At 37.3% G+C, this 24,914-nt stretch overlaps 1 protein-coding gene across 4 annotated transcripts in view; it reads right to left on the minus strand.

Moving 5' to 3' along the window:
- Nucleotides 1-24,914, minus strand: part of Eya1 (EYA transcriptional coactivator and phosphatase 1) — a 158,252-nt gene that overhangs the window by 132,073 nt on the left and 1,265 nt on the right. For all 4 annotated transcript variants that reach the window (XM_029553972.1, XM_029553971.1, XM_008848877.1 and 1 more), the window contains exons 2-3: nucleotides 20,900-20,949; nucleotides 19,210-19,334 (exon numbers count right to left, since the gene is read on the minus strand). In XM_029553972.1, the coding sequence (XP_029409832.1) occupies nucleotides 19,210-19,330 (121 nt within the window). In that variant the 5' untranslated portion in view covers nucleotides 19,331-19,334; nucleotides 20,900-20,949. The remainder of the gene's footprint in view (nucleotides 1-19,209; nucleotides 19,335-20,899; nucleotides 20,950-24,914) is intronic.

The following is a 24,914-nucleotide window of genomic DNA, read 5'->3' on the forward strand; positions in this document are numbered from 1 at the left end:
GTGCATGTATGTACAACACATACATACACATACACACACAGAGACGTGTGCACGCACATACACAGAAGCATCCAGCCTCTGTGGTGAGGCACAACCTCAAGTTAACAGACTCCTACCTCCAAGCCATTTCAGATGTCCAATTCATCAATATATTTTGTCCACACTATGAAGCAGAAATTAATTTTCCCATCTCAAAATAATACTGATAGAAGGCTGTGTGGGAAAATTATATATATATATCCACATTTACACATATGTGTATATACATATGAACTTTGATAAAGTCCATTTGAGCTGAGAAATAACTCTAATTTAGGCTCTAGAATCTCTAAGCAATCCATTCCCAACAGAATGACAGAATCTCTGTACTATCAGAGCCACACCGCTTCAGAACTCAGAAAAACCTGTTTTTTCCAGCCCTAGTTTTAGAATACATTTTTAATGAAGAGCTACCACTATTATTTTCCTTAGAAATTGTGACTAGTGTGTCATTGCTGGAGTAGTCCCAGCCTAACTGGGCAGGAGACTTATCCCTCATTACCGGGTTTTCAGAAAGAATGCATTAATATTTTGAAATCAACTTGAAATTCAACAATACATTTTCTGAGGTAAAGGTTCCTAGTAGAGAATCTGTGGGGAATGAGGCTCCTCCCACGAAGCAGAAACATTCTGAAATGGGAGAAGATGGTGGAGAAAACTGCTCTTCCTTCTTGCAATGCCACCACTCCCTTTACACCAGCAGGCAGAGGACAAATCCAGATCAACTGTTGGGCCCCCAAGCATTTTACCCACACATCATGAGTAACTTTAACATGAGTATTATAAATAGATGTATCAGATACCCATTTCCAAAAAAAATTAATTACTTAGATGGTTTCTAAACAAGGTTGGGGGAACACCAAGACTAATGGAAATCATTCTGCCTGGTTATTTTCATGTAGACCACACAACAGTGGAGCTGAAGTTGTGACTGAAGTTTTCACTTTTCTGCCAGTTGTTTTGGGTTAGAAGTCTTAGTTGATGCTAATGCATTCTGACATAAGCCTGCAGTTCCCCTCTCCCTCCATGCCACCAGCCCTAATGTTCTTGTTCTTATAACTATGAGTCTGAAGCTTTAAGGAAGCCAACAGTCCTCTCACCAGGGCAATCCTTGAGTTTCCTACTGAGATGTCCACATTACACTTCATGTCCCCTGACATAATGCCCTTCTCACATCATGCAATCATTCTGCTTTACTTTCCAGACAGATCACCACTAGGATGCTGAACTCTGAATCAAAGACTGCATGCTGATCACAGGTTAGAATGAAGCAAAATGAAAGTGGGGCATGTAAAGTGCCTACTGTGTGTCAGATTCCTCACAGACATTATAATCATTTTAGGCAACTCTGCAAGGTGGTCTCAGAACATATTTGCAAACTCCTCAGTATGCCCTTGTTGTTTTTCAAACATGTAAAAACTGAAGCTAGAGAAGGGAGGAAGTTGCCAAAAAGACATACAGCAAGTGGCAAATGGCATGGAATTTGGGGTGTTGTTTCAATTCCAGGCCCATGACCAAAGCTTGAAGAAATGGTAAGTAGCACTTTGTAAAAGTTAGAGTTAGAGCAAGACAGCTGAGGCTTAGTGCCACAGCCTTGGTTTGATTAGAAAGCAATACTATGCCAATCACTGCACTCAGATTCTCAGAGCTTCCAGGCTCATGAACTTGAGCTTGCCGGACAATCTCAAGTAGAAGTTTCATGCCCAAATGTCCAGAAAAGATGAGGAATGAATTAGTCCACTGCACAGAGTACTGGTGCAAATTGCTTGTAAGTCTGCCAAATCTAGGCTGTGTGAGTCTATAGATTGAACTATACAATTACCCTGTGAAAGCTTAACTAAAGGAAACCACTTCTATCTCCACCCCCTGAAATCTACATTGCTGTATATTAAGCTCAGTCAAATGCAGGCCCTGCTTCTACCAGGCACTTCAGTTATTCTTGAAATCCATTAAAAGTAGTTCAAAAGGAAGGAAGGGAAGGTGATACTTTTTCTTTTAGGTCTCAAATTCATTGTCTTTTGCCATTGTTCAACCACAGCTATCTATACACTAAGGACTATAGAGTCCCACCAAACCCAGTTTTTCAAAAGACTCTGTTAAAAAGAAGAGGATGTCCAAAGAGTAACCACCAGGATAGGCATGATTGTATCAGGTCCTGTAATTGAATACTTTGATTGCCGGAGACATAATGCTAGAAAGACTAGTAATTTATTGTGGTGTAAAATAGTTTCTGAGGGGCTGAAGAAAGGACTCAGTAGGTAAAGGGCTTACTGAGCAAGCATGAAGACTGCATTTAGGTCTTCAGCACTTATATAAAAGCTGGGCACAGTGGCACACACCTGTAACCCCAGCACTCCAGGGGAGAGTGAAGACAGGCAGATCCTGGGGGCTCTTTGGCTGATTAGTCTAGCCCAAACAGTGAGTTTGGGGTAAAGTGAGAGACCCTGTCTCAAAAAATAAGGTGGAGAGAGATAGGGAAAAAACACCCAGTGTTGTCCTGCACAGGCACACACATGGGTAAGTGTGCACCCACATACCAATATGTGCACATATATACATTTATATAACATACATATGCACATGCCTGCATATAGCACACATGTATACACACATTCCTGAAGGGAAGCAAAAAAAGAATATAGACAAATTACTTCTTGTACATACCCCCTAGAGAGTTAAAAAGAGAAGAGCAATATATGGTCACCAGAATAGCATCCATCTCATATTACCTGCATTATCACACATACCAACAGGCTGCAAAGACAACAGAACACCTCTCCCAGGTTTTGAATTTAACAATGCCACATACTGAATTTTTCTTAAATATTTAAGGTACTGTGACATCTGAGAACAGCTATCCCACCTGTGCTACTGACTGAAAAGCAAAACAAAACTATAAACATCTGTTCTCTAACTCTATCTCCCCTAAACATCTTTGTCACATGACCTTCTCAGTCTATTTCGGTTCTTTACTGTACTGTCTAAAAACATATCTGCCTATTTTGTCATCGCTTCAGTTTCCAATTTGTCATCTGACCCTGAAAGACCATTTCGTATTCATCCTTTAAGACATTCAGAAATTCCTGTTACCCCATTTAATCTGTTCCCTATGATTCCTTTACTTGACCATGCACTGCAGACCTGAGCTACTCTGGGACCCAACTCTTCGATTGTACCACAGACCTCCATCCATCGATGCCTTTGGCCTTCAGTGCTGGGGCCAGGAAATCTAATCATCTGCTGTTAGACTTTCGAAGACTTGATTTTTTGGCCCTAATTATCTTATGTACAAGATAATTTTTTTAATTATCTACATTACAGATGGATTCACAAAAACTTATGAAGAGAATGTATTACAAAGTGGGAGCTGAAACTACATTTATCATCATCACTAACAGTGTCAGCAACAGTGTTCTATTTCTGTTGGGCAGAAATCATTTTTCTCCTGGAGCATAACACAATGGAGTAACAGCAAACATAGAGCTCAAAGTAGCTGCTTTGGAATTACTAAAAGAATTTCAATCTAGCATAGTCACCGAGAGCGTGAACCTAGAATAAGTTATCAACTGTGTGCCTCAGCTTCTTCATCTGTTACTGGATATTATATATATACAAGAATAACAAAGATAAATGATTATATGTAATTGAGCACTGTGCTAGGTCCAGAGTCCATGGTTTCCTACTTAGTCACTCTGTTCTGATAGTATCTCTTTTATTATGAGAAATCAAAACTTTCTTTTTCAGGGCTAGAAACTGAATTCAAGGCCTTAGGCATGCTAAGCAAATATTATACCACTGAACTATATACCCAGCTGCAAAAGCATTTCTTTCTTTAAAACAGTTTTATGTGTATTTTGCCTGAGTCCTCTGTAAGAACAGCCAGTGTTCTTAACCACTGAGATATCTCTCCAGCCCCCCAAAAGCATTGATAACTGGGTCAAAAATCTATCAAAACCTCCACATTAAAGTTAAGCTTACCCTTCCAAACAAATTAAAAGAATCAAAGTGAAAAGACTTGTAGAAACCTCAACCATGAAGCTGTACCTCAGGACAGTGAAAATCAAAGGTCAAGGTAACTTGGAAATAACTCAAGAAGGCAATACTAAAATATGATTATATTATGAAAACTAATACTTTGGTCATTACAGTCAGTATATATTTTTTCTGAACAAACAGACCAGCAAGAGAAAGATGCCTCACAAGGCAGTTATGAAAAAAATTACAGAAGAAAATGTGACCATTTCGGTTAAATGTTCTTTAGCAAAAGCTGACCCATGAAAACGAGAAACCCATCTTTCTGCACCGTAAGTTGAGACTTGTTATTCAGGCCACTGCAGGTTGGTGACAAAAGCTCTGAAGATTAACCAAGTGGCCCACTGCACCAGAATTCCATGTTCATCAAACAACTTCTGGTTATACTTTGAATGCTATGGTTATGAAAAATAAATCTCCAAGATAAGAGACCAAAAGATAAAGTGTTAAGTTCATTTGACTAGTGAAACTCTCCCATAAACTAATGGAACAGCAATACAAGTTCACTGCCAAAGGGGAACTCTACCTGTTGGGTTGAGAACCAGCCAGCACTATAAAGCATTTGCCCAGAAAAACACATGGATAGTACCAACCAGGGTGACCATCAGGTGCTCTGAGCTCATCACAGCCTTCCTTTAGCTCAGGCTTCCTTTCAAACTTACTTCCCACTGTGATGCTCAGGGAATGCCAACATTTGCCTTACCAGTCCTCTGTGACTCCTTACCATTGTTTCCTTTCTTCTGCCTCAACTGAGAACTGCATTCATTCAATTTTGATCATGAAGTGATCCAACTATCCCACTGCCTAAAACTTCAATTGCCTCCAAGAAATGCTCCCACTTCCTTCACCCACTCACTTCTTCCAGACTCATTCTTAGCGCTCATCAAAATATCAGTTTTTCCAAACGGCTGCCTGCTCTCCTTCTCTGGTTTCTGAAGTCTCTCCCGTGTACTGTGGAATCCACAGCTCATCACATCTTCTGTGTGCTGTGTAGCCTCATTCTGCAAAGCATCATTTTCAAACTCTTAAGCATGAGGTGTGCGATCTGACATCCCACTCCTCAGCCTGCTGTTCTTCATAGAGAATGATAAAGCAGGTCACAGTGAACACGCTGATGGATTCCACTTGAATCAAGTCTTTTCTTCATTTCTTTGAGCCATCCCATTGTGAGACAAACCTCCCTTCTCCATTTCTTGTCAAGTGTCTTCAATATCTTCATTGAATTTTACCCCCTTTCCTCAGTTCCCATACTACACTTTACCTCGCATTCTTTTTTCTTCATCTAATATTGTATAAAGAATGTGGAAAGGGCATTTAATCATTCATCTTCCTCTGCCATTTCTCAGCTTCCTGCTAATTAATTTCATCTGTTTCCCTTCCTTTGTCAGGACTTAGTTTTTACACCTGACCCTTCATCCCTCAAGCCTCTGCAGGCCTCCTCTGCAGTAGTATTCCATTGCTTGTTTTCATGGTGTTTTCAGTCATGCCTTCGAGAGGTTGTTTCCCCTCTACATAGAGACATAGATGGGACTTCCTAAAGTTTTTTATTAGTGCCTAGAACTGAACACAGGGCCCTGAACATGTGAGGCAGGTATTTTACCTGACCCCTCTTCTAATTTTCAAAAAATATTTCCTATACTGTCTCTTAACCATGATGCTTCTCAAACTGTCTTCTTTAACCTTCAGGTTTCCTGAGCATTTGTTTTCAAATCCTTATCACCCATTCCCCCTTAATCCATTGCACCTTGCTGTTAATGTCTATTATTTCATTAAAGGTCTTTCCAGTTGCCTACTATGAACTTTCCTGTTTAAATTTCCTTAACTCTTCTGAAGAACAAATTTTCTCCCTTGACAGTTTTTTAAATCATTGATTAATCAAACCTAACTACAGTTTCCTCTCTTCTGCAATCTAGTCTTTCTTTTCTTCTGGATTGCTTCTTTAGAATGTACTTCTCATTCTGCATCTCTTCACCATTTTGATGTATGACCATTTGTTTCATGACAAGAGCTATATGTTTAAACAATTCTATCTTTATACCACTTAGCAGAATGTGTGGTTCCCAGAACTCAGTGTTTGTTAGAGAACTGGATAAAAGTACAGAGGCGTCCACTACCTGAAAAACAGGTTCCAATTAACTTAGGCCATTAGGCACATTGCTCAGACAATTAAAAACACTGCTGAAACCTAAAACGACTTTTATTCTTCCCAAATTGCCTCTCTCTGAACTTATGTGCAAGTTCATTCACAGTAGCTCACTGACAGGGCTCACATAAAGCAGTTACATCATTTTGAACAAAGTGCTATTTGGAAAGGATGCATTAGCATAAAATAATATCCTTGGAATTTTTGTATATTTAGAGTACACCCTTCCTGGTTTAGTAAGAGGAGAGGTAAATAAATTATCATAGTTTTGATAGTGATTCCCAAAGAGATCAGGAGAGAAAAAGCACAGCCATGTAATGTTCAAATCCAATAACAACATCACTCATCCATTTAAGGAGTCTTCTCATACCATAAGGTATGAAAGTAGAAATATATGTTTTTAAACAGTGCATCAAATGATTCCAAATGGGACAAGTGGCATCAAATGAATAGTGGTAATAATGAATAAAATTTGTATATGAAAAACAAAAGTGGAAAATATTCCTAAATTTGCACACTTTCTATACCTGACTTTTAAAACCTGATTGAATTATTTTGAATAATCATTTAACTTTCTTCTTTATCAAAAAGTATATATGTCTGTGAACTAAATGCTTTGTTTTTAGTTTAGTTAATTTTTATTTAGAAAATGAAGCATCTCTGTGTCTGGATGGTTCTACAGCCTGATATTCTTCCAAATATTAAATTTGCCCTATTTTCAAAGAGGGTAGAAAAAAAAACATTCTCTCCAAAATAGTATAGCTTGTACAACTTCATGTAAACCAAATGAACAAAGACTGAGTCAATTTGACTCTCAGCATATATACTGTAGGGTTTGACTATGTAATGTCTCCCACAGAATCTTGTATTGGGGTCTGGATGCCAGATGAAGGGCTTTAGGGGAGTGATTAGGTTAAGAGGACCAACCAATCAATTGATTTATCCCTTGATAGGGTTGTAAAATCACAGAATTATTGAGATGTGGTAAAAAGCAAGAGGTGGGGTTTAGGAAGGTCACTGGATGTGTACCCTGGAAAGATGTATCTTGTCACCTGGTCCTGTCTGCCTCCTGACCGCCATGAGCTGACTTTGTTCTACCACGCCTTCCATGATGATGTTTGACTCATCTCAGGCTTAGAAACATACAGCCAGCTGACCACAAACTGAAACCTTTGAAAGCAATTTCTCCTCCTTTGTAGCTAGTTATATCAGGCATTTTGGCACAGCAATGAAAAGATAACTAATACACATGCCCATGAAGAAATAGTAGACATGTCAACCTGGTATCCACAGGAAGTGGAAGTGTAGTATATTAGTGTCACATGCAGTGACTTGTACAGAGGCTGAGGCTAACTGGCTGTTTTTGTAGAGAAGAAATGAGAAAAAGTAAATGCTGACTAGTGTCTTGAAAGGTCTTTCATAATTCTATTTGGCCGTTTTCATTACTCTTGCTGCACCAGCTCGGGTTCCCAACACATCAAATCTGGACAGGCGGAGTCTCCACAGCAGAGCTCCATTTCTCTTCCAGTCCAATCAATCCTTGGACATGGTACCAGATTAATACTGAAAACACTTTCACCATATCAGCTGCTTTCTTGAAATATTCACTGGCTTCTCTGACTGGCCCAGGATGAAGCCAAATTCCTCAGCCTGATGTTCAGGGTCCTCCAGTTTGGCTTCAGTTGATTCCCCCAACCTTATCTCCTATCAATGCTTTCTTCAGCTCAATCGGCCTCCTTGCAGTCTCCCAGACTATCCTACCTTTGTTCATCCTGTTCCCTCATTTCACATGCATTCCAGCTCTTCTCAACCTATTCAGGTTCTACCCATTTCCCAACTCAGCTCAGGTTCCACCTCCTCCTTGAAGCCTGGCCAGACCTTAGCAAGCTGAAGAGTTCTTTCTTCTGAACTCTGAGAGCACTTTTGTTTGGATTAGTGGCTTCTAACCTTCTTCAGAATGAAGCCCTTTTTCTAACACCAAAATATTTCAGAACTCAAACGATAGTCTCTTTCTAATCTATTGATGGAAAAAGTACAAATGACAAAAACCTACTGTGAAGCTATCATGAAAGGGCTGCATTTCGATAAACACAACAGATACCCATGAAAAAGTTGAATGTGTGTGTGACTTGTTCATTTACTCATCAAATACACAAAGCTTTTTGCACAAAAAAATCTGCTAACCTTCAATACTTGAGTTGCTAAGGAACTAACTCACGGACTGAAGGTCTTAGCTTTCATAATTTATTTGAAATCTCACTTGTCGTTTAATTTCTTTTGTCTCAAGGTCAAAGTTCTCATCTCCCACAATCAGACTGAACTCCTTAAGGCAGGGGTGTTCTGACCTTTTTTTGTCCTGCATTAAAATCCTTTAGAGTTTCCTGTATTACAGTAAAAACTAAAACTAAATAAATGTTTGTTCTTCTATCTCAGTATTGTATTATGAAATTTATCATAGATACAGAAAAGTTGGTAGGACTGTAGGGTAGATCACCATACAGTTGGGGTCCACGATTTATATTTTACTGTGTTTACTTTTCTGTATGCAAGAGTCTCATGCTCTCACAATTGAGTGAGGCATGCACTATGCTTGCCTATATCTGTCCTTCAAAAAGAGAAATCTTATTTTTCATCTATCCCCAAATAAGATGCAGATGTAAAAGACTTCCTCTAAACATTTCATCATTCTTGTCATTAGCATTCATGTTTGTTTGTGGGTATTTTTTCTTTTCAGCAAAATTATATATATTGAAAGGTACATGCCTTAAATGTGCCATTCAATGACTTCTAATGGATATCAGCACTTAGAAACCAAAATGTTTGCTCAATATTTTTGGTTTACTAAAAGGGAAACATGGCACAACTGTACAGAGAGAAAATTCCCATTCTAAGAATTTACCAGTATAACTACCTTTATTTCTGCCACAAACAATACATTATGCATCTTTTAGAATGGAAGAGTAATAATTTACTGTGTAGTTTCTATGTATTAAGCACCTTCTGTATGGCTAGCATGTGTTGAACATTAACAATAACTCCTTCACTCCCCATGGTAAGTTTACGGGACATGTATGATAATTCTGTCATTCAAAGAAAAGGGAATGGCAGCTTAAAGATGTTCAATAACCTGCCAAAGATCACACAGCTAGTTTCTAGCTTCTTCAATTAATTTCTCTTTTCTGAATCTGCTGAAGACTCAAATGTTTTCCAGTGGAGTTTTCTTATTTTGAATCATTCATCTACATAGATGGAGACAGTGAGTGAGTGACACTGCAACAGGATAGTCTAAGAATACCAGGGCCCTGAGTAGAAGTGTATCAGTATATGCTGCAAATTAGCAGATGGTAAAATCAACCAGTGTTTGAAGATTGGAAGCAGATGAGCTGGCTCAGACTCAGAACCTCAATCATATCAATATGGAAAAATAGTTTATTTGCCCAAAATGTAATCAATCTACCAAATGATTAGTACCCTTTTCCTATCTTTTACTAACTCACAGGACCACTCAGACATTTACCTTACCCATACTCAATGGTAACTAAGTACTTATTGAATTAGTAAGTCCTCTGAGTACTTGCAAAGGCTGTTCAGCAATGTCAAGAGTCCAGAGGAGGAGCAAACATGCTTCCTTTCTGTAGAGATGCTGCTGTACCAGCTCCAAAGGACATGTCTCTTTTTAAGAAGGCAACATGCATTTCATAGTAGCTACTGAGTTTGGAGCATGTAACAGGTGCCAGTGGTTGGTTTCAGTAATTTAGATAGGCTAACTATCCCCTTGTCCAAACTAAAGGGGCAACCCTCATTGCCCACGGAAGGCTCCAGACAATAAGAGGAGTCGATGGATAGAACAGCCAGTGGACAGAAGCACTTCCTAAGAGTCAGACCCTATTCTCGCCTCCCTGACCCATCCTCATGCCACTATCTGAAGGGACCGTTATCATCTTCCTTTCAGGGGCCAGAATTAGAGGCCAGAAGGTATTATACTAGCTGGCTGGAGAGTGACTGAGCTTGGCTTCCAGGGGAGGCAATCTGGTTTCAGGGCCCTTCATCCTACTCTGCTGCCTCTGAAAACCCACCTTCATTACACGGCGTATAAATAGATGAATTGCAATTCTGAGCCCAGATTAGTTTGACTGCAAATTTTGTGCTCTCACCATCATGAAACACTTTCTTACAGTCTTAATATTACTCTTTCCCCACTTAGCTCTCCTTAAGGCAAGTAGGAAATGTTTTCTGGAAGAGATAATACTATGTAAATAAGAAAAGGTTTCAGATAAACTCCCCTCATCACTTCTCACCTGGAATCCTTTCTTAGTGCCACAGACCTTGAATGCAGTTTCAAAATACTCCCTAAGTGTATTTTTTTAAATACAAACCCAATCACATCACACTCCTATTTACCTGCCTGCAGTCATCTAGTTCCGGTACAACTGTATCCAAAGTGTTAATTAAGCCTAGTTGATACTCAGGGCCTTCATCATCTGCTCAGGCTGACTGCTTTGGTCTTATCTCTCTGTACTCTGTGCACACAGACACACACACATGAGAGAGCAAGAGTGAGAGAGAGCGAGAGAGAGAGAGAGAGAGAGAGATCCTTGTACTGTCACTGCAGTATGAATATATTTCTTCTTTAATTTTCCGCCTTCAAAATTTTGCTCCTATTTCTTCTTTTGCCATGTCTTAAAGACACCAAAGCTAAGTTTACCAACTGCATTGTCTTTACTTTATCCATTTGTGTCTTAGAATATATGGCAGCTGCTTCATAATTACTAAAATTTGAAGTCTAATAGTTCTGTGTATGAAATGGTAAGTTACTGTGTGTCAAGTACAAATTGGCTACTGGGTCTCACATTCACAATCTGAACTGGCGGTATTCTCTGGATGGACATCTTACAGCCATTCTGTATAATGATCTGTGAAAATGAATAATTTCCCAAGACTTGAAAAAGGAGCTTCAACTAGTTCCTTGAATAATTAATGTCTGGGAAGTAACAAGAATGGACACCCTGCTTTTGTAATCCTTCACCTACAACTATTTACTTAGTAATATGGAGCATTCATTCAACAAATATTTATTGCCAAACCTTCTGCCAGAGGCCGAGGACAGGACAGTGAACAAGTCTGTCCTGCCTTCAAGGAACTTGGAGGCTGAAAGGGCAAGAGAGACCTATAAATGTACATGTAATTCCTTCATCTTGGTCATGATCTTAGATAAGGTGACATAAAAAAATTCTTAAGGCAGTTAAAGAATCTCAGCAAGAACCAAATTTTTCACTGAGTAACTGAATCAGTGCTATGTGGGGGGAGTCCTTTTTTCTTTCTTTCTTTCTTTCTTTCTTTCTTTCTTTCTTTCTTTCTTTCTTTCTTTCTTTTTTTAAGAGAATAAAGAATGTGTGGTTCAGCAAGCCATGGTGGCGTACGCCTTTAATCCCAGCACTTGAGAGGCAGAAGCAGGCTGATCTCTGCGAGATGAGGCCAGTCTGGCCTACATAGCTAGCTCCAGGACAGCTGAAACTACAGGAGACCCTGCTTCAAGAAAATCAACTCCCCCACAGAAAAAGAGTATTGGGTTTGAAACTGTCCCAATGTGCTTCTGAAGCTCTTTTCAAAACAATCAGTGTACTGAGTGAGTGAAGACAGACTGTCACTTAACTTCTTGAAATAAAACCAGGTACAGAGAGATATCACCTTAAAGAGGGTATGTGGAGGATATTACAATGTTCTAATAGTGGTAAGAACTCAGTCGATTGAGTTCATATTCTTTGCACTCAAAATTTCCCTCATTAGTGATAGACAAAATGCTAAGATGGGTAAGCATTTCAGATTTTTTTTCTCCTATGAAATGAAACAAAAAGTTTGCAGTGTCTATTATGAAGTATGTAAACATACCTCTATGGAATGTGCTCGGCAGAGTTCATCTACTTTTTTTGTGTGTAATGGGATATTGGAGGAATGAAATAAAACTGAAAAATTTGTAAAGCCAGCACATTACCATGAATGTAATCATAATAAGCTTTCACTTATAAACAATTTTGGAGGTCCCTCAAATGAATATAAATCCTTTATTAGCTTTTCATAACTTACATTGTCTCTTTATAAAGGCAGTATCTGGCAGTCACAGAATATAATCAAAAAGTAGTTAACTTTCACTTATTCCCAAACTAAAAATGGGAAATTTTACATATATATATATTTTTTTAAATGCATGTTTCCACATATGTAGCCAAACAGAGAATATATTACTCTTGGCTCTTACTTTAAGAAAACAAGGTAAGAATGAACACACACCCTACTTCATAGATACTGCTCACCCCCAAGGCATCCTTGGATATTATAAGAAATCAGGTATAACTTAAAGCAAGAATCTGTGACCAAAGAGACATGAATTTGCCTAAAAGTTCGTCTTCCTTGGAAGAACCAGAGATTTCTCCCAGGAGATAGGATATTCTTGGGAAGACACATTTTTGTGCATACAGAACTAGGATAGCGATGTCACAGAATGCTGATTCTCTATTAGCAAGAGGAAGCACTAAAACCTATCTGTGTCTAGTCACCAGTTTATCAAGATGTCTAGGTGCCTGGAAACCCTGAGCCTTCTTGTAGGCAGTAAGCACTGGAATTCCTTATGTTACCAGCCAAGAGCCAGTTTATTAACAGGTGATGAATAAGAGCAGACTGTCACCCTTGTGGCTCACACATGCCACCCTGTAACCCTCTGACTTGCCCTCATACTCCCTGCCATTTTCTCTCTTCCAGCCACACTTACTAGAACACACTACACATGCCCCCAACTCTCCATTTTGATGTTTGCTGTTCCGTTGGAGTCTTTGACAAAGATTTATACAGTGATGTGAAGTTGATGCAATTTGGTTCTCCAAGTCCAGAGAAATGTGATCCAATTTACCATGGACTCAAAAATATTTCCTGAAGGAGAAAATATTTACTCTGAGCAGTAGCAAAAGTGCCTTTTGGATTTCACAAATGTGCATATAATAATGGCTATTGTAATGAAAAGCAGAGGTGACCTCCCATCTCCTTTTGATCTCAGAGGCTTAAAGCAAGCAGAGGGCTGGCAGAATTACAATTAAGTCCAAAGCTTTGAAAACTAATTAGAGACAATTCTCCAAAAGTGAAGTTATTGATGCAATATGACAAACACACGTGGCCATAAGAACAAATCTTCCCCAGTCACACATACAAGAACACAAACACGAGCAGATAATGACCCCAGGGAGCTGTCCTTATCAGGACGTCCATTTTTCATGGAAGTCCTTGCCTCTTCTATTGTGCAGCACTGTTTACTACTGAATGACATCCTGTATGCTGAACCACCAACCCCCTAGGACAAAGGTATCAGAAAAGATGTTTACAGATGAGGAAGATCATATATTCTCTTCAGAGCATCACACCACCCAGAAGTCCAGGCTCTGCATTCAGCCAGCACTTCTTCAAATACCAGCTCCAATTCCAATGGTACCCGTTATAAGCTGTGTGCCTTGGAACTTGGCATTTAACTTTCTACCATTTTCTTTGTAGAATAGAAATCATGCACAGAAGTGACTATTATTTACATATGGTTCGACAGTTAATATTAATAGATACAGTAAATTCTTACTTGGTAAGCTCCAGATATACCCCAAGTTTTATATTCCATGGTCATGGCAAGCCTAATGTAAGTTCTGCTGTTTTCCTCATTTTACAGATGAGAAAACAGAGTCACAGGAAAGTTCATCTGCTCCAGTTCCTACAGCTGGCAAACCAAGCAGCCAGGCTCCAAACCTCCAGCCTTAGTCATTCTGTTGGCCAGCTCAAGGAATTTTCTCAAGATTTAATGAAGAGAAACATGGAGAATGGTCTGTGAAATGACCAGTAAGAAGGTGTTCAAAAGTAACTATTTTTATTATTAGTAACAGGCACGTGAAAATTTCCATATATGTATATGCAATATAGCAAATATTTAATTCTAACAAATTATTTTATTCCTTTATAACTTTTGCTTTAATTTATAAGAAGCCAATTTTGTGACTATTGATAAAACTCTGAAAATGTCACTTAGAAATGCTTTCACTCATGATGTCCCTTAATCTTCCAGAAACTGAATTATGTATAAAATGTAAACAAGGATGAAATTAGATTAGCATGTTTCTATTGACATCAGAATATTCAACCACAGATATATAAATATGGCCTGTAAAAGGCAGTCTCAAACCATAACTCTGTACACATTCAACTCAGTTTAGATACTTCCTGTAAATAAGATTTCTTAAAGATACTCTCATTGGACAGAACTGTATTTTACTAAATCAAAATTATAGGGAAGAAAACAAATTCAGATAATTTGCTTGTGCTCTAAGCTTTGCAGAAACAGCAAAACTGCTTAAAAATAGATTCTGGTAATATAAATGTGGGTAATTGAATTAACCTATCTTCTTAAAATGTGAAAAACACAATTGAATACATTTTAAATGCAGGCAATTTAGCCACCTAATTCAAGATTGCAATCTTGGAAATCTGATACACCAATTTAAAATTACTATATGAATTCCTGTAGGAATTCCTGAAACTCTGTTGGTAGTGAGAATTCCAACTGCATCTGATTTTATGACACTTAAAGGCACATTTACCTGTTTTAAGACCGGTTGAATCTTCCTGAGCTTCATTTTGAGTGGATAATATAATAGAGAAAACTTCTAATTCAAGCTCTTAGCCTCAAGCATGCCTTTTTGGCCCTTCCCCACTCATATATAACCAAAAAAATAAATAAATAAACACTTAAATTGGCAGTATAGGAACTAGCCAACCTCGGCTCCCATGGATTTAAGACAATCAAAGAAAACGAAGATGGAAAGAATCCCTGCTTTGCAAACAAGGCCCTAATTAGGTGTGTAAATAAAAATCTTTTTACTGCTACAGCTCTAAGTCTTTCTGAAGGAAAGGTTCCTAAAGGCTTCTCACACTTTACCACAAATATCAACACCAAGGCTTTTCAACGCCTGAGCAAACGTCCACATTGGAAATCCTCCCTTTCACGGTGGACTCTGATATCCATCTAACACTACCCCAAACCTTATTTCTTAAAGATTAGGCTTTAACAAAGTATCTCTGATAAGAAATTACTATTTCATTCTACCCTGGAAGACTCTCCAAAGAATCAGAAAGAAGAGTTCAAGAGCACTGTAGTGCTTTTCCCTATCATGCGTTAGTGTCTTCTGCCTTAACTTATTTGCTTTAATAGTACCTGAAATATTCATTGAGTCCCTTGAAAGTCTGTCTCTTCCAACAGTGCTTCCCCCAGTGACAACCAAACATTCATTTATGCTACTATTTAACTACACTTACCTACTTGTGTTTTATAGTTTATAGATTTGTAAACTGTGGAACATCAGCAGTTACTTGCAACAATAACCAGAGATGTTGGAATATGAAGATACAAAGAGTTAAAGGTTTTCAAACATTCAATTATTATATATCAAGAACATTTTGTTTAGAAAATTTTAAAAAAGCATCTGAGGCTGTAGCTTAGTGTGTCTGACTTTATCCCGTTGATGAACCTTGAAAATAGGCACTAGCCTTTGAGTACTGGACCCACCAACACTGAATCTTAGGCTAATTTGGCAGCAGACTGAAGAAGAAACTTAATATTCCCTGTCTCTCCATTACATTCCCTTCTTGTTTGCTCTTTAGATGAAGCTATGGTTTTTGATAGAGAAGATTTTCTGTTTTCTTAGCCTTGTTATGGGGACAAGTGGTGGCAGGAAGCAAAAAAAGAAAAAATAAAAATAAAGACTCCTGGTGAGAGAAGACAGCCCATGTAAATTCAGGCAAAGCCAACAACTGAAAACTACATGGGCATTTGGTTTACCTAGTTAATTTCAATTGAGCTGAGAATATTTTCAATTGGGCTGCTGGGAAGTCACTTAAACACACACCCACTGTGGTGTATAAACACATATGGGTGTGTGTGTGCATGTGCGTGTGTGTGTGTGTGTGTGTGTGTGTGTACATGTGCATGTGTGTATAAAGATAACTGAAGTGTTTGCTATGGGATTGGGGAGGTGACTGATGTTTTAAAGACTTATGTTTCAACTAATTTCCTTCTGTCCTTCTTGCTCCTCAAATTTATTGGTAAACACTTCAAGCTTCAAACTAAATCAGATCTCAAAGAAGGAATAAGAAAATCAATAATGACTGCAACCCAGGGAAGCTTGCCAGATGCTAAGAAAGTCACTAATTTTAAGCACAATTCTGGTGGCGACTGAGAAGGGTGAAAAGAACACAATAAAACAGAAGAGACACGTGATAAACTGACTCTCGAACTTGGTAACATCGAACTTTTTGCTATGCTTGGACCTACAGTCACATAACACAGATCATGAAGAACATTTGGGCCCATAATTTTAAGCTATATGCTAAAATACCTCTGAATAATATATCTTATTGGCCAAAATTTCTTTAATGCCTTGATTTATACTAATACATTCTAATTTTGCTTCTGAATCTACCACAACCCTTGTAAAGAACATTTATAAAGAATGCCTGAAAACAGAATGCAATGAAGAGTTATGTATTCCTCTGAAATTTGACTTTAAAAAGTTCCTTTCCAGCTGGGTGTGGTGGTGCATACCTTTAATCCCAGCACTCGGGAGGCAGAGGCAGGTGGATCTCTGTGAGTTCAAGGCCAGCCTGGTCTACATAGTGAGTTCCAGGACAGCTGGGGCTACAGGAAGACCCTGTCTCAAAAAGACCAAAAAAAAAAAAAAAAGAAAGAAAGAAAAGTTCCTTTCCAAGACCTAAAACAATTAAGATTTTTGGTTTTATTATTATTTTATTTTTTTGGTCCTTTGAGACAGGATCTCCTGTAATCCTGGCTTCAAACTCACATCTGAAGCTGAGGTTCACTTTGAACTGCTGGTCCTCCTGTCACCACTTTCCTAGCGTTGGGATTATAGCACACCACCCTGCTCTGTACAATTAAAGATTTTTTAAAATATGAAATCATTTCTAATTAACAAATTGAATTATTCAAAAATTATAGTTATCTAAAACATTTTGTTATTCCAAGCTTATTTGAATCATGTAAAAATCCTAAAAATAAATTATATTTCTGAATGTAATAGCAAGCTGTGACATGTAAATACTCAGAAATATATTAGTGCTCCACCTTTTCTTTAAAAACAACCATATCTCATTCCCACGAGATGACCCAAGGGTGGCCAAGCCTACCTCACACCTACCCTGCTTCCATACTGGGTGACTTTTATCTGTAGATGACTAGCCAGTGATATTGAGAAGTTGAAAATGTCTTACTTTTATTACACTATATCATGTAAAAAGTTATCAATACTTAGTAATCATTCTTCCTCATATATTGGTATACTTATTAGAATAGTTTAAAATGCTTACTATTCCTTATTAAGTGACTATCTCATTTGAACTTTACAGTAGAGAAAATGACTGCTAAAGGTTTGCACCCATGGTCTCTTCTTGCTTAGAATCCTGACAATTCACTGAACCCATCCAAGCAAGAACCTGCAGTGGGCTGTGTGACTATCTCTACACTCTGCCTGTGCTGACATGTTTTCATCTGAAGCCAGATTCCAAACAGAAAATGAGACAGAACTGCTTGCTTTTATAATACTTGCTCTATACAATCTGCTTACATGCTAGAATTGCTTTTATGTAATTTAAATTTTTATTTGATCGACTATTGAAACGGATAGAGGCTTCATATGAAATGTACTTTATTCAGAGACTAATCTTGTTGCTAAATCATTAAAGTTTCTACTTTTCACAACAACCATTTTCTATAGAGCCTGGAAATGAATACTTTTACTTGTAAAGAAAGCTACAGAACAGTTATACGTAAAACTGATTACTGTCAGCATAAAAATCAAGAATCTTTACATCAGAATTTCATGTTCAATCCATTCAAAATGTCATAGTATTGCGAGCTTCAAAAGACTTCCACAGATATATATTCAAATACTGCAGTAAGATGACAATAATTTTACATTTTAGTTCTACTTACATTAAAAAAATTTAAAGAAAAACCAACAACTGTGATGAAAGATCACCATGGTGACTGGGAACTGACAGTTAAGGGTTTGTCTATGAACGGAATTCTGATACCGATAATCCACTGAACTTCTAGTAAAACTTATTTTATGACTCTATCAAGATCCTGAGTCTTAGCAAGAGATAAATAAGCAAAAATATCAGTGCTACAGACATTTTTCAACAGTCTACAGTAGAAAAAAATACAGTGTGACTTGTAACATACCCTTCCATATGCTAAAGTTATGAAAATATACTCGCACCTGACTATGCATAAGATAGTAATATAGTATTATGTTTAGTATATGTTTAGAATGAAACATATATGTATTAAATAGGTGTTCTATTTACATATAATTCACACACACATTCATATGTGCTAATTATATAGAAATAATTATGATGTTGTTTAATATATAGTACTTAATGTTTGAGAAACTGAATAAATTGTATGCATACCTGCCAAATAAGGTTGCATATTTTGTAGACATTAAGTTTTCCTTCTTTTTAGTGGTCAAGGCCACATCAATACCAAACACACAAATGATTTTCTTGATCTTTAGAAATGACTCAGTGCAGTGTTGATATTTTTTCATTGGTTATATTTACTAACAAAATGGAAAAAAAGTGAAATAATTCCAAATTTTCACGGGTCATACAGCAAAATAATACAAATAAATACTGTAATGGGTACATGATGATCAACAATGAGAAATATATTCCAAGATTGAAAATATTATGTATATACATTCATCTAAGATATATGTGTGCATATATGTATATATGCATCTATATAAAATAGTCTATGGAACATTACAATCCAGTAATATTCACTCCTAAGCAATGGTAAACACTGAGAGGGAAAAGAACCAGTTTTATGAATCGGAGGAAGGTGCATATTGATGAAAAACCAAGGGCAGAGCAATGAGGCAGACACTCACCTTCAGTGCCATTGGGAGTCATGGAACTATTTATATGAGAGTTCTCAAGTTTGGGACCACTGGGAGATTCGCTACTTCCACTCAGTCGGCTATGCGGGCTGGTTAGATCCTGCATTTCCATAGACCTAAAGACAAGAAGCCTTCCCGTTGACAGATGTACCAAATTCATACTACCACTATTTAATGCGCTAATGACTTGACACCTCCTTTGAAACACACTCAGTCAAAAGTCCCATTGTATCTATTGTCTTGGACTCAACATAGTTCACTTGCATTTTGGCTTCTGTCATCCTTTCATTACACATATTACTAAAAGTGATCGCTCATCCTACCTATTTAGCCAAACATTCACATGCAGTTTTTAAAACCCTCCCCCATTGTATATTTTGTCATAAGCTGAGGTTACACAATCGCAACTATTTTAACATTCAGAGGGGGGAAAGTAGTCATTTTTATACTAAAAGCAATCCTACAAAGCATCATTTTCCTAAAAGAAAAGGCAGATATGTGAATGAATACAATCAAAATAAATCACTTTTCTGTGTAATCTGTTTCATCTAATAAGTTAGCACTGGGTACTCCCTTATAATTTAACACCCAATTGTAATTTAATGGGTCTCCAAACCAAATAAAACACTTGAAAGCTCCAGCCCAGTGACAGGGAATGAGATCGTCCTGGTGCATGTGTTTACTCTGGCATACTCCTTAATTGTTCCTCTGTTTCCCTTGAAACAAATGCAGCATTAAAACATTATGATGTCGGCTCACTTGTTCGCTTTGTGGATTACATGCAGCCTGCCCAATTGAACAGGGATAAGACCAATACACACTGGGTCCCTAGGAGCATTAGCACTCAGAATACCTCAGCTGTCACCTAGGGGGGAAAGGACAATACTATGCAATGCTATCATTTTGCATTTTCACCATGTAAGAACAGTTCAGCATTCCCTGGAAGTTCTTAAATTCGGCACACACTTACACTGTGTAAGGCACAGCAGCCACGACTCGTGTTGGCAATTCAGAACTAGATACCTCTTATTTTTAACACTTATTCATGAACAGAAGACCTACTGAAAAGTCGCTAATTAGACACGTAGATGCCATTCTGTTTTCCAACAGCCAAAATTTTAAACATCTAAGGCCCACTCACTATATTTTAAACTCTATATTATTTTTCTAAAAGAATAACAATACAGGAAGAAGAAATTTAAAATTACACATATAAAGCTAGTAGTATTTGCCCCTCACTCCACTCCATAATGGGCACAGTCATTTTAATTTAGAGGCTGCACTGAAATTAACTTTGAGTATTAGTTTTTAATACAGCTTCATATGAGCCATTTTACTTATGAGGTGAGCCTTTACTTCCTTAAGAATCTAAATTCAAATAAGAAATGATTTCATATCCGGTTATTCTGTCCTAAATCTCATCACACATTTGCAGTTTTCCTAACATCAGAAAATGATAGTCCATCCTGGTTTTCAAACCAAGGTTATCACTGCTTTCATAGAAACTTAACATTTTTTAAAAGCACACACACACACACACACACACACACACACACTGTTGTGTAATTTCCAACCGAGGCTGTTGCTATTAATAGAAATAATTAAGAAATACTAGACAAAAATAGATCCGGGTCACAGAAAGGTAAGCTACAAAAATGTTGAATATCAACAACATCCTTACCTGCAACCCGAGGAAACAGCAACATCTGAACTGGTGTGAGATGTTTGCACCTGTGGTCAGGGGTAAAAAGTTAGAAGCTCTTGTTAACTGGGCTTCAGTGTCAGCTAGTAATTATACACAGCACATGGGTTGAGTCCCACAATGCTCACTTTTAACCAAAAGAGAAAAAGGAGGATACTGCTGTCGGGAAAAGCATAGTGTCTTTAAGTGGAGGTCTCAACTGCCGTTTCCTCCTGCAGGTCTATCCTCCTCCTCCCCTTGGGGTTGGAGAGGCAGTCAAATGACGGGCTAGTGATTCATCACTAGCCTATGACAGCTGCAAACGGGATTACCCCTCCCCCAATCAACATGCAAAGCAGCCTTGTCCAGGCAGCTTGGAAAAGGTGCTTGGGAAGAAAAAAAAGCTATTAACAAAACGAGTGTGTTTAACAGCAGTAGTTGAAGCAATAATCCCCCAGCATCCTTAGATCTTTCATCTTCTGCTCTCAGCAGCTGAACTAAAGCTCCCGCCCACCCCTTAGACTCCTGACAGTTTCCTATCCTTATCAGGATGGTTTTCTCCCACACTTACTATTTGTCATTTAACATTCAATGACACAGCTCCAAGGCTGCCCTCCTGCAAGGTTGGGCTCAGGATACATGGCAAAGGCAAATTTTCATACCCAAAGTCCCATTGCTCAGCAATGTGCTTGTTTAACCATGCCAAATTAAAACCCAATGAGTATTTATGCAGCTATGACCGGCAACAGACAAAATGTAACTCCGTGTGTGAGTGTGAGTGTGTATGTGTGTTTCCCATCTTTTAGACTGAAGAACACAGAATTATTAAGTAAATCAGTTCACTATTCCATCAGTCAGCATGCTGTTTCTTATGTTTCAAGATAACTTTGGATTTAGGACTGAACACTTCACTAACCTGAAGTTTTAACAGTCTGTTCTTGTCTGGAGTCAGTGCTAACTACCAGCAGGTGATAACGCTCAGGTGCGCCAGGCAGCTGACCACTTGCAAGTGCCCACCAATGTTTGGGAAGGCAGGAAGGAGCATTTTGTCTAACGTTTAAAATGGCTCAGAATTCCAAATCTTTGATGTGCATTTTCATTCAACCTGAACTGACATCAGTTAGAGCTACAGAACAAAGATGGGGACTGAAGAGTCTCGAATGACATTAAAGTTATCCACTCAAAAATCTTTTGAGTCCTTCTATTTTTTAATTATGATTTATGAAATTAAGAAACACTACCTTTCTAGCAAGAATTAATGCATCATTAAGGTCTAAATGACTTTGGATAATGTTACATGAAATTTCTAGTTATACATTTCTTATGTGCAAGACAAAAACAATTTTTAAGACCCTTGAATATTAAGTGGAAATTTAACTTTAATGCCAGCAACATGTTCATTCTGCAATAACAGGTTTCTGCAATTTTTGTTAAAATTAATATTCTCACATAAGATTAAATAGTTTCCTTTAGAAACTTCAACCAATCTCAAGGATAAAATTCTTACTCCCTTTTATACACCTGGAATAAATTATAGGTGAGAACTAAGTTTTAAGAACTCTCTCAGCTATTACGTGAGAGAGTATGTGAAGCATACTTAGCGTTAAATAGTAAGATATATTTCTATTTTCACATCAGTTAGAAAGCATGATCTTGAAATTATCATTTCTATTTCATTATGTCCCCTTGAAAGCTTAGAGTTATATTTGAGGTTTAGCCTATCATATCTCAATTTTTGAAAAATCAAACTTGAAAAAAAAATAATGAACTTCCAAAAAAGAATTATTCTAACACATTTCCGTATTGTAAAAAAAAAACAAAACACATCTTAACAACATATTTCTTTTATACTGGCAACTTAGCTTCCACTGCGCTTTAACACAGCACAGTTTTTGAGAGCCCCTATCTATGATCTTCCTTTCATTAAGTGTACTTCAGATATATTCTTTTGTGTCTCAAGGATTATTTAAACCATGTGTTGTATGTTACTGTATTTAAAAATGACTCTTTAATCAAAATAACTTTAAAACAACTAATCCTCACTTAGGCTGGTCAGCTGAATCCACATCGTGGTCCAGGAAAAATAAATCTACTCTCAAGAATGCGAATGCAGACAACAATTAGACACAGATGTGAGTGAAATTAGTTACAGTTTACAAAATGCTACACTTCACATGCTTTCAGTTTTTTATGTGTAGTACAAGATTACAGTGCAAGAGGGAAACATGTTCATCTAATGACTTATCTAAAAAGAACACCTATTTCTGATGGCTGCTGCTTTCCTCTCACACTTGATAATGTCTCTGGGAGATTTTTGTATTTTAAAGGTCTAAAACCACAGTGGGTTTCAAAACTAATTAATGAAGGATATTTACATTCAAAAGGGGGAGGAAAATCATGGTTTCCAGAAAAATGCTGTTAGGCATTCAGTAAATTTACTTTTTTTTTTTTTTTGTCTTTAACTGTAAACTTAATATATTTCTTGTCTTCTCCTAATCTAGTATTTTAATCCAAACACCCCTAGAAGTGCAAAAAGTATTTCTTATTGCATTATGAATGGTCACCTTATAGGACAATGAAGCCATTTCACTTTAAGGCTTTCTAAAAACTGTGTGGAATCCGCATGGCAGCAGCAGCAGCATTCTGACAGGCTTGTGAAAACACAAAGAGGAAAAAAGATAACAGAACTCCTTAGAACTTAAATTCAAGAATCCTACACTAGTAACTTTGACTTCTGATTAGTTAATGAGGTCTTTTAAGTTTGCCTTTTTTTCTAATTAAATTTATAATTCTTCACAGATGTAACTTTTGTTGATGTTCAATTTGTCTCTCTCATTTTGTTAAACCTCACATAGTACTTCGCCAATCCATTGAATAGCCACATTAAATCTGTTAATACCATGCTCTTCAACCCCAGAAATTATTTCCAGAAGGCAAACGTGCTTTGAGAGATCATCAAACAAGACTTAAGGTACACATTTTATCACATTTTCCCTACCACAGAGCTCAGGATACAGAGCAAAATTCATGACTTTTGCACTGTTTATTATACTTTGCTAAATTACAAATCAAAAGCATCTGACAGAAGATCATGTATGAAGCCAAAAAGTTAATAATGTTCTGTGAAAAGTAAACTGTAAATGGAAAGGGATTCTAAATCTCAGCAGCACAGAGAAAATAAAATGTAGGTACTTGTCTAAATTATGGCTTTTCCATAGGCTTCTTGCTTTGCTAGAAGCAATTTTTATAAAATGACTATAATTTTAAAACTTTTTTTCTTTTCAAACTGAAAAAAAAATTTCAAAGTGAAAGTACTGAAGTTATCTAAATAGAACTGGCAGGCAAGCTAGTTTTGTCCAACACAGATCAACCTGAGTGCTCCCCAATATGAAAGACAATGGTAATTTTCTAATCACAATGTATTTTATAGGGGGAAAAATGCCTTCGCCATAAATGTGCTTTTTAAGGAGAATATATTCTTGTGAAAAATCCCTCCTCCAGCCACATTTCTACCTCTCAGTGTTGTAATAAAAACCCAAAGTTTTTAGAGCAAAAAAACCTAACCTTAAAGTAGAAAAGAGCTCCTAGGGATAAGATATTTTTCAAATGTTAACACTCCGTTTCTTTCTTTATCAAAGGCTCCATAAACCAAATGCTCAGATGCTATTGATGATTATCTTAATGCAATATCCTTTATTGCTTTTCGCATTATCTCCTTTAAAGAAAATGATTCAATCCTTATGAAACCAAAAACAAACAAGTATTTAAACCACATCATTTCTACCTACAGCTTTAAAGAGAAACGACTGTTTTCAAAATTAGTGTTTATTGGCAATGTTTCTGGAATACTTTTTATATATGATAAAAGATTTTATTCCCACTGCAAGTACTTCCCTTCTTTCCAGGGTATTCTTAGGAAATACATTTTCACACTCAAATGGAAATTTTCTTTAGAGAAAATCATTTATCATGGCTGTGAAACTAACAGAGCAGTTGACTGCATTTGGCACTTTAA

Source organism: Nannospalax galili, unplaced genomic scaffold (assembly GCF_000622305.1).
Source record: "Nannospalax galili isolate Female #2095 unplaced genomic scaffold, S.galili_v1.0 scaffold102, whole genome shotgun sequence".
NCBI classification, from domain to species: domain Eukaryota; kingdom Metazoa; phylum Chordata; class Mammalia; order Rodentia; family Spalacidae; genus Nannospalax; species Nannospalax galili.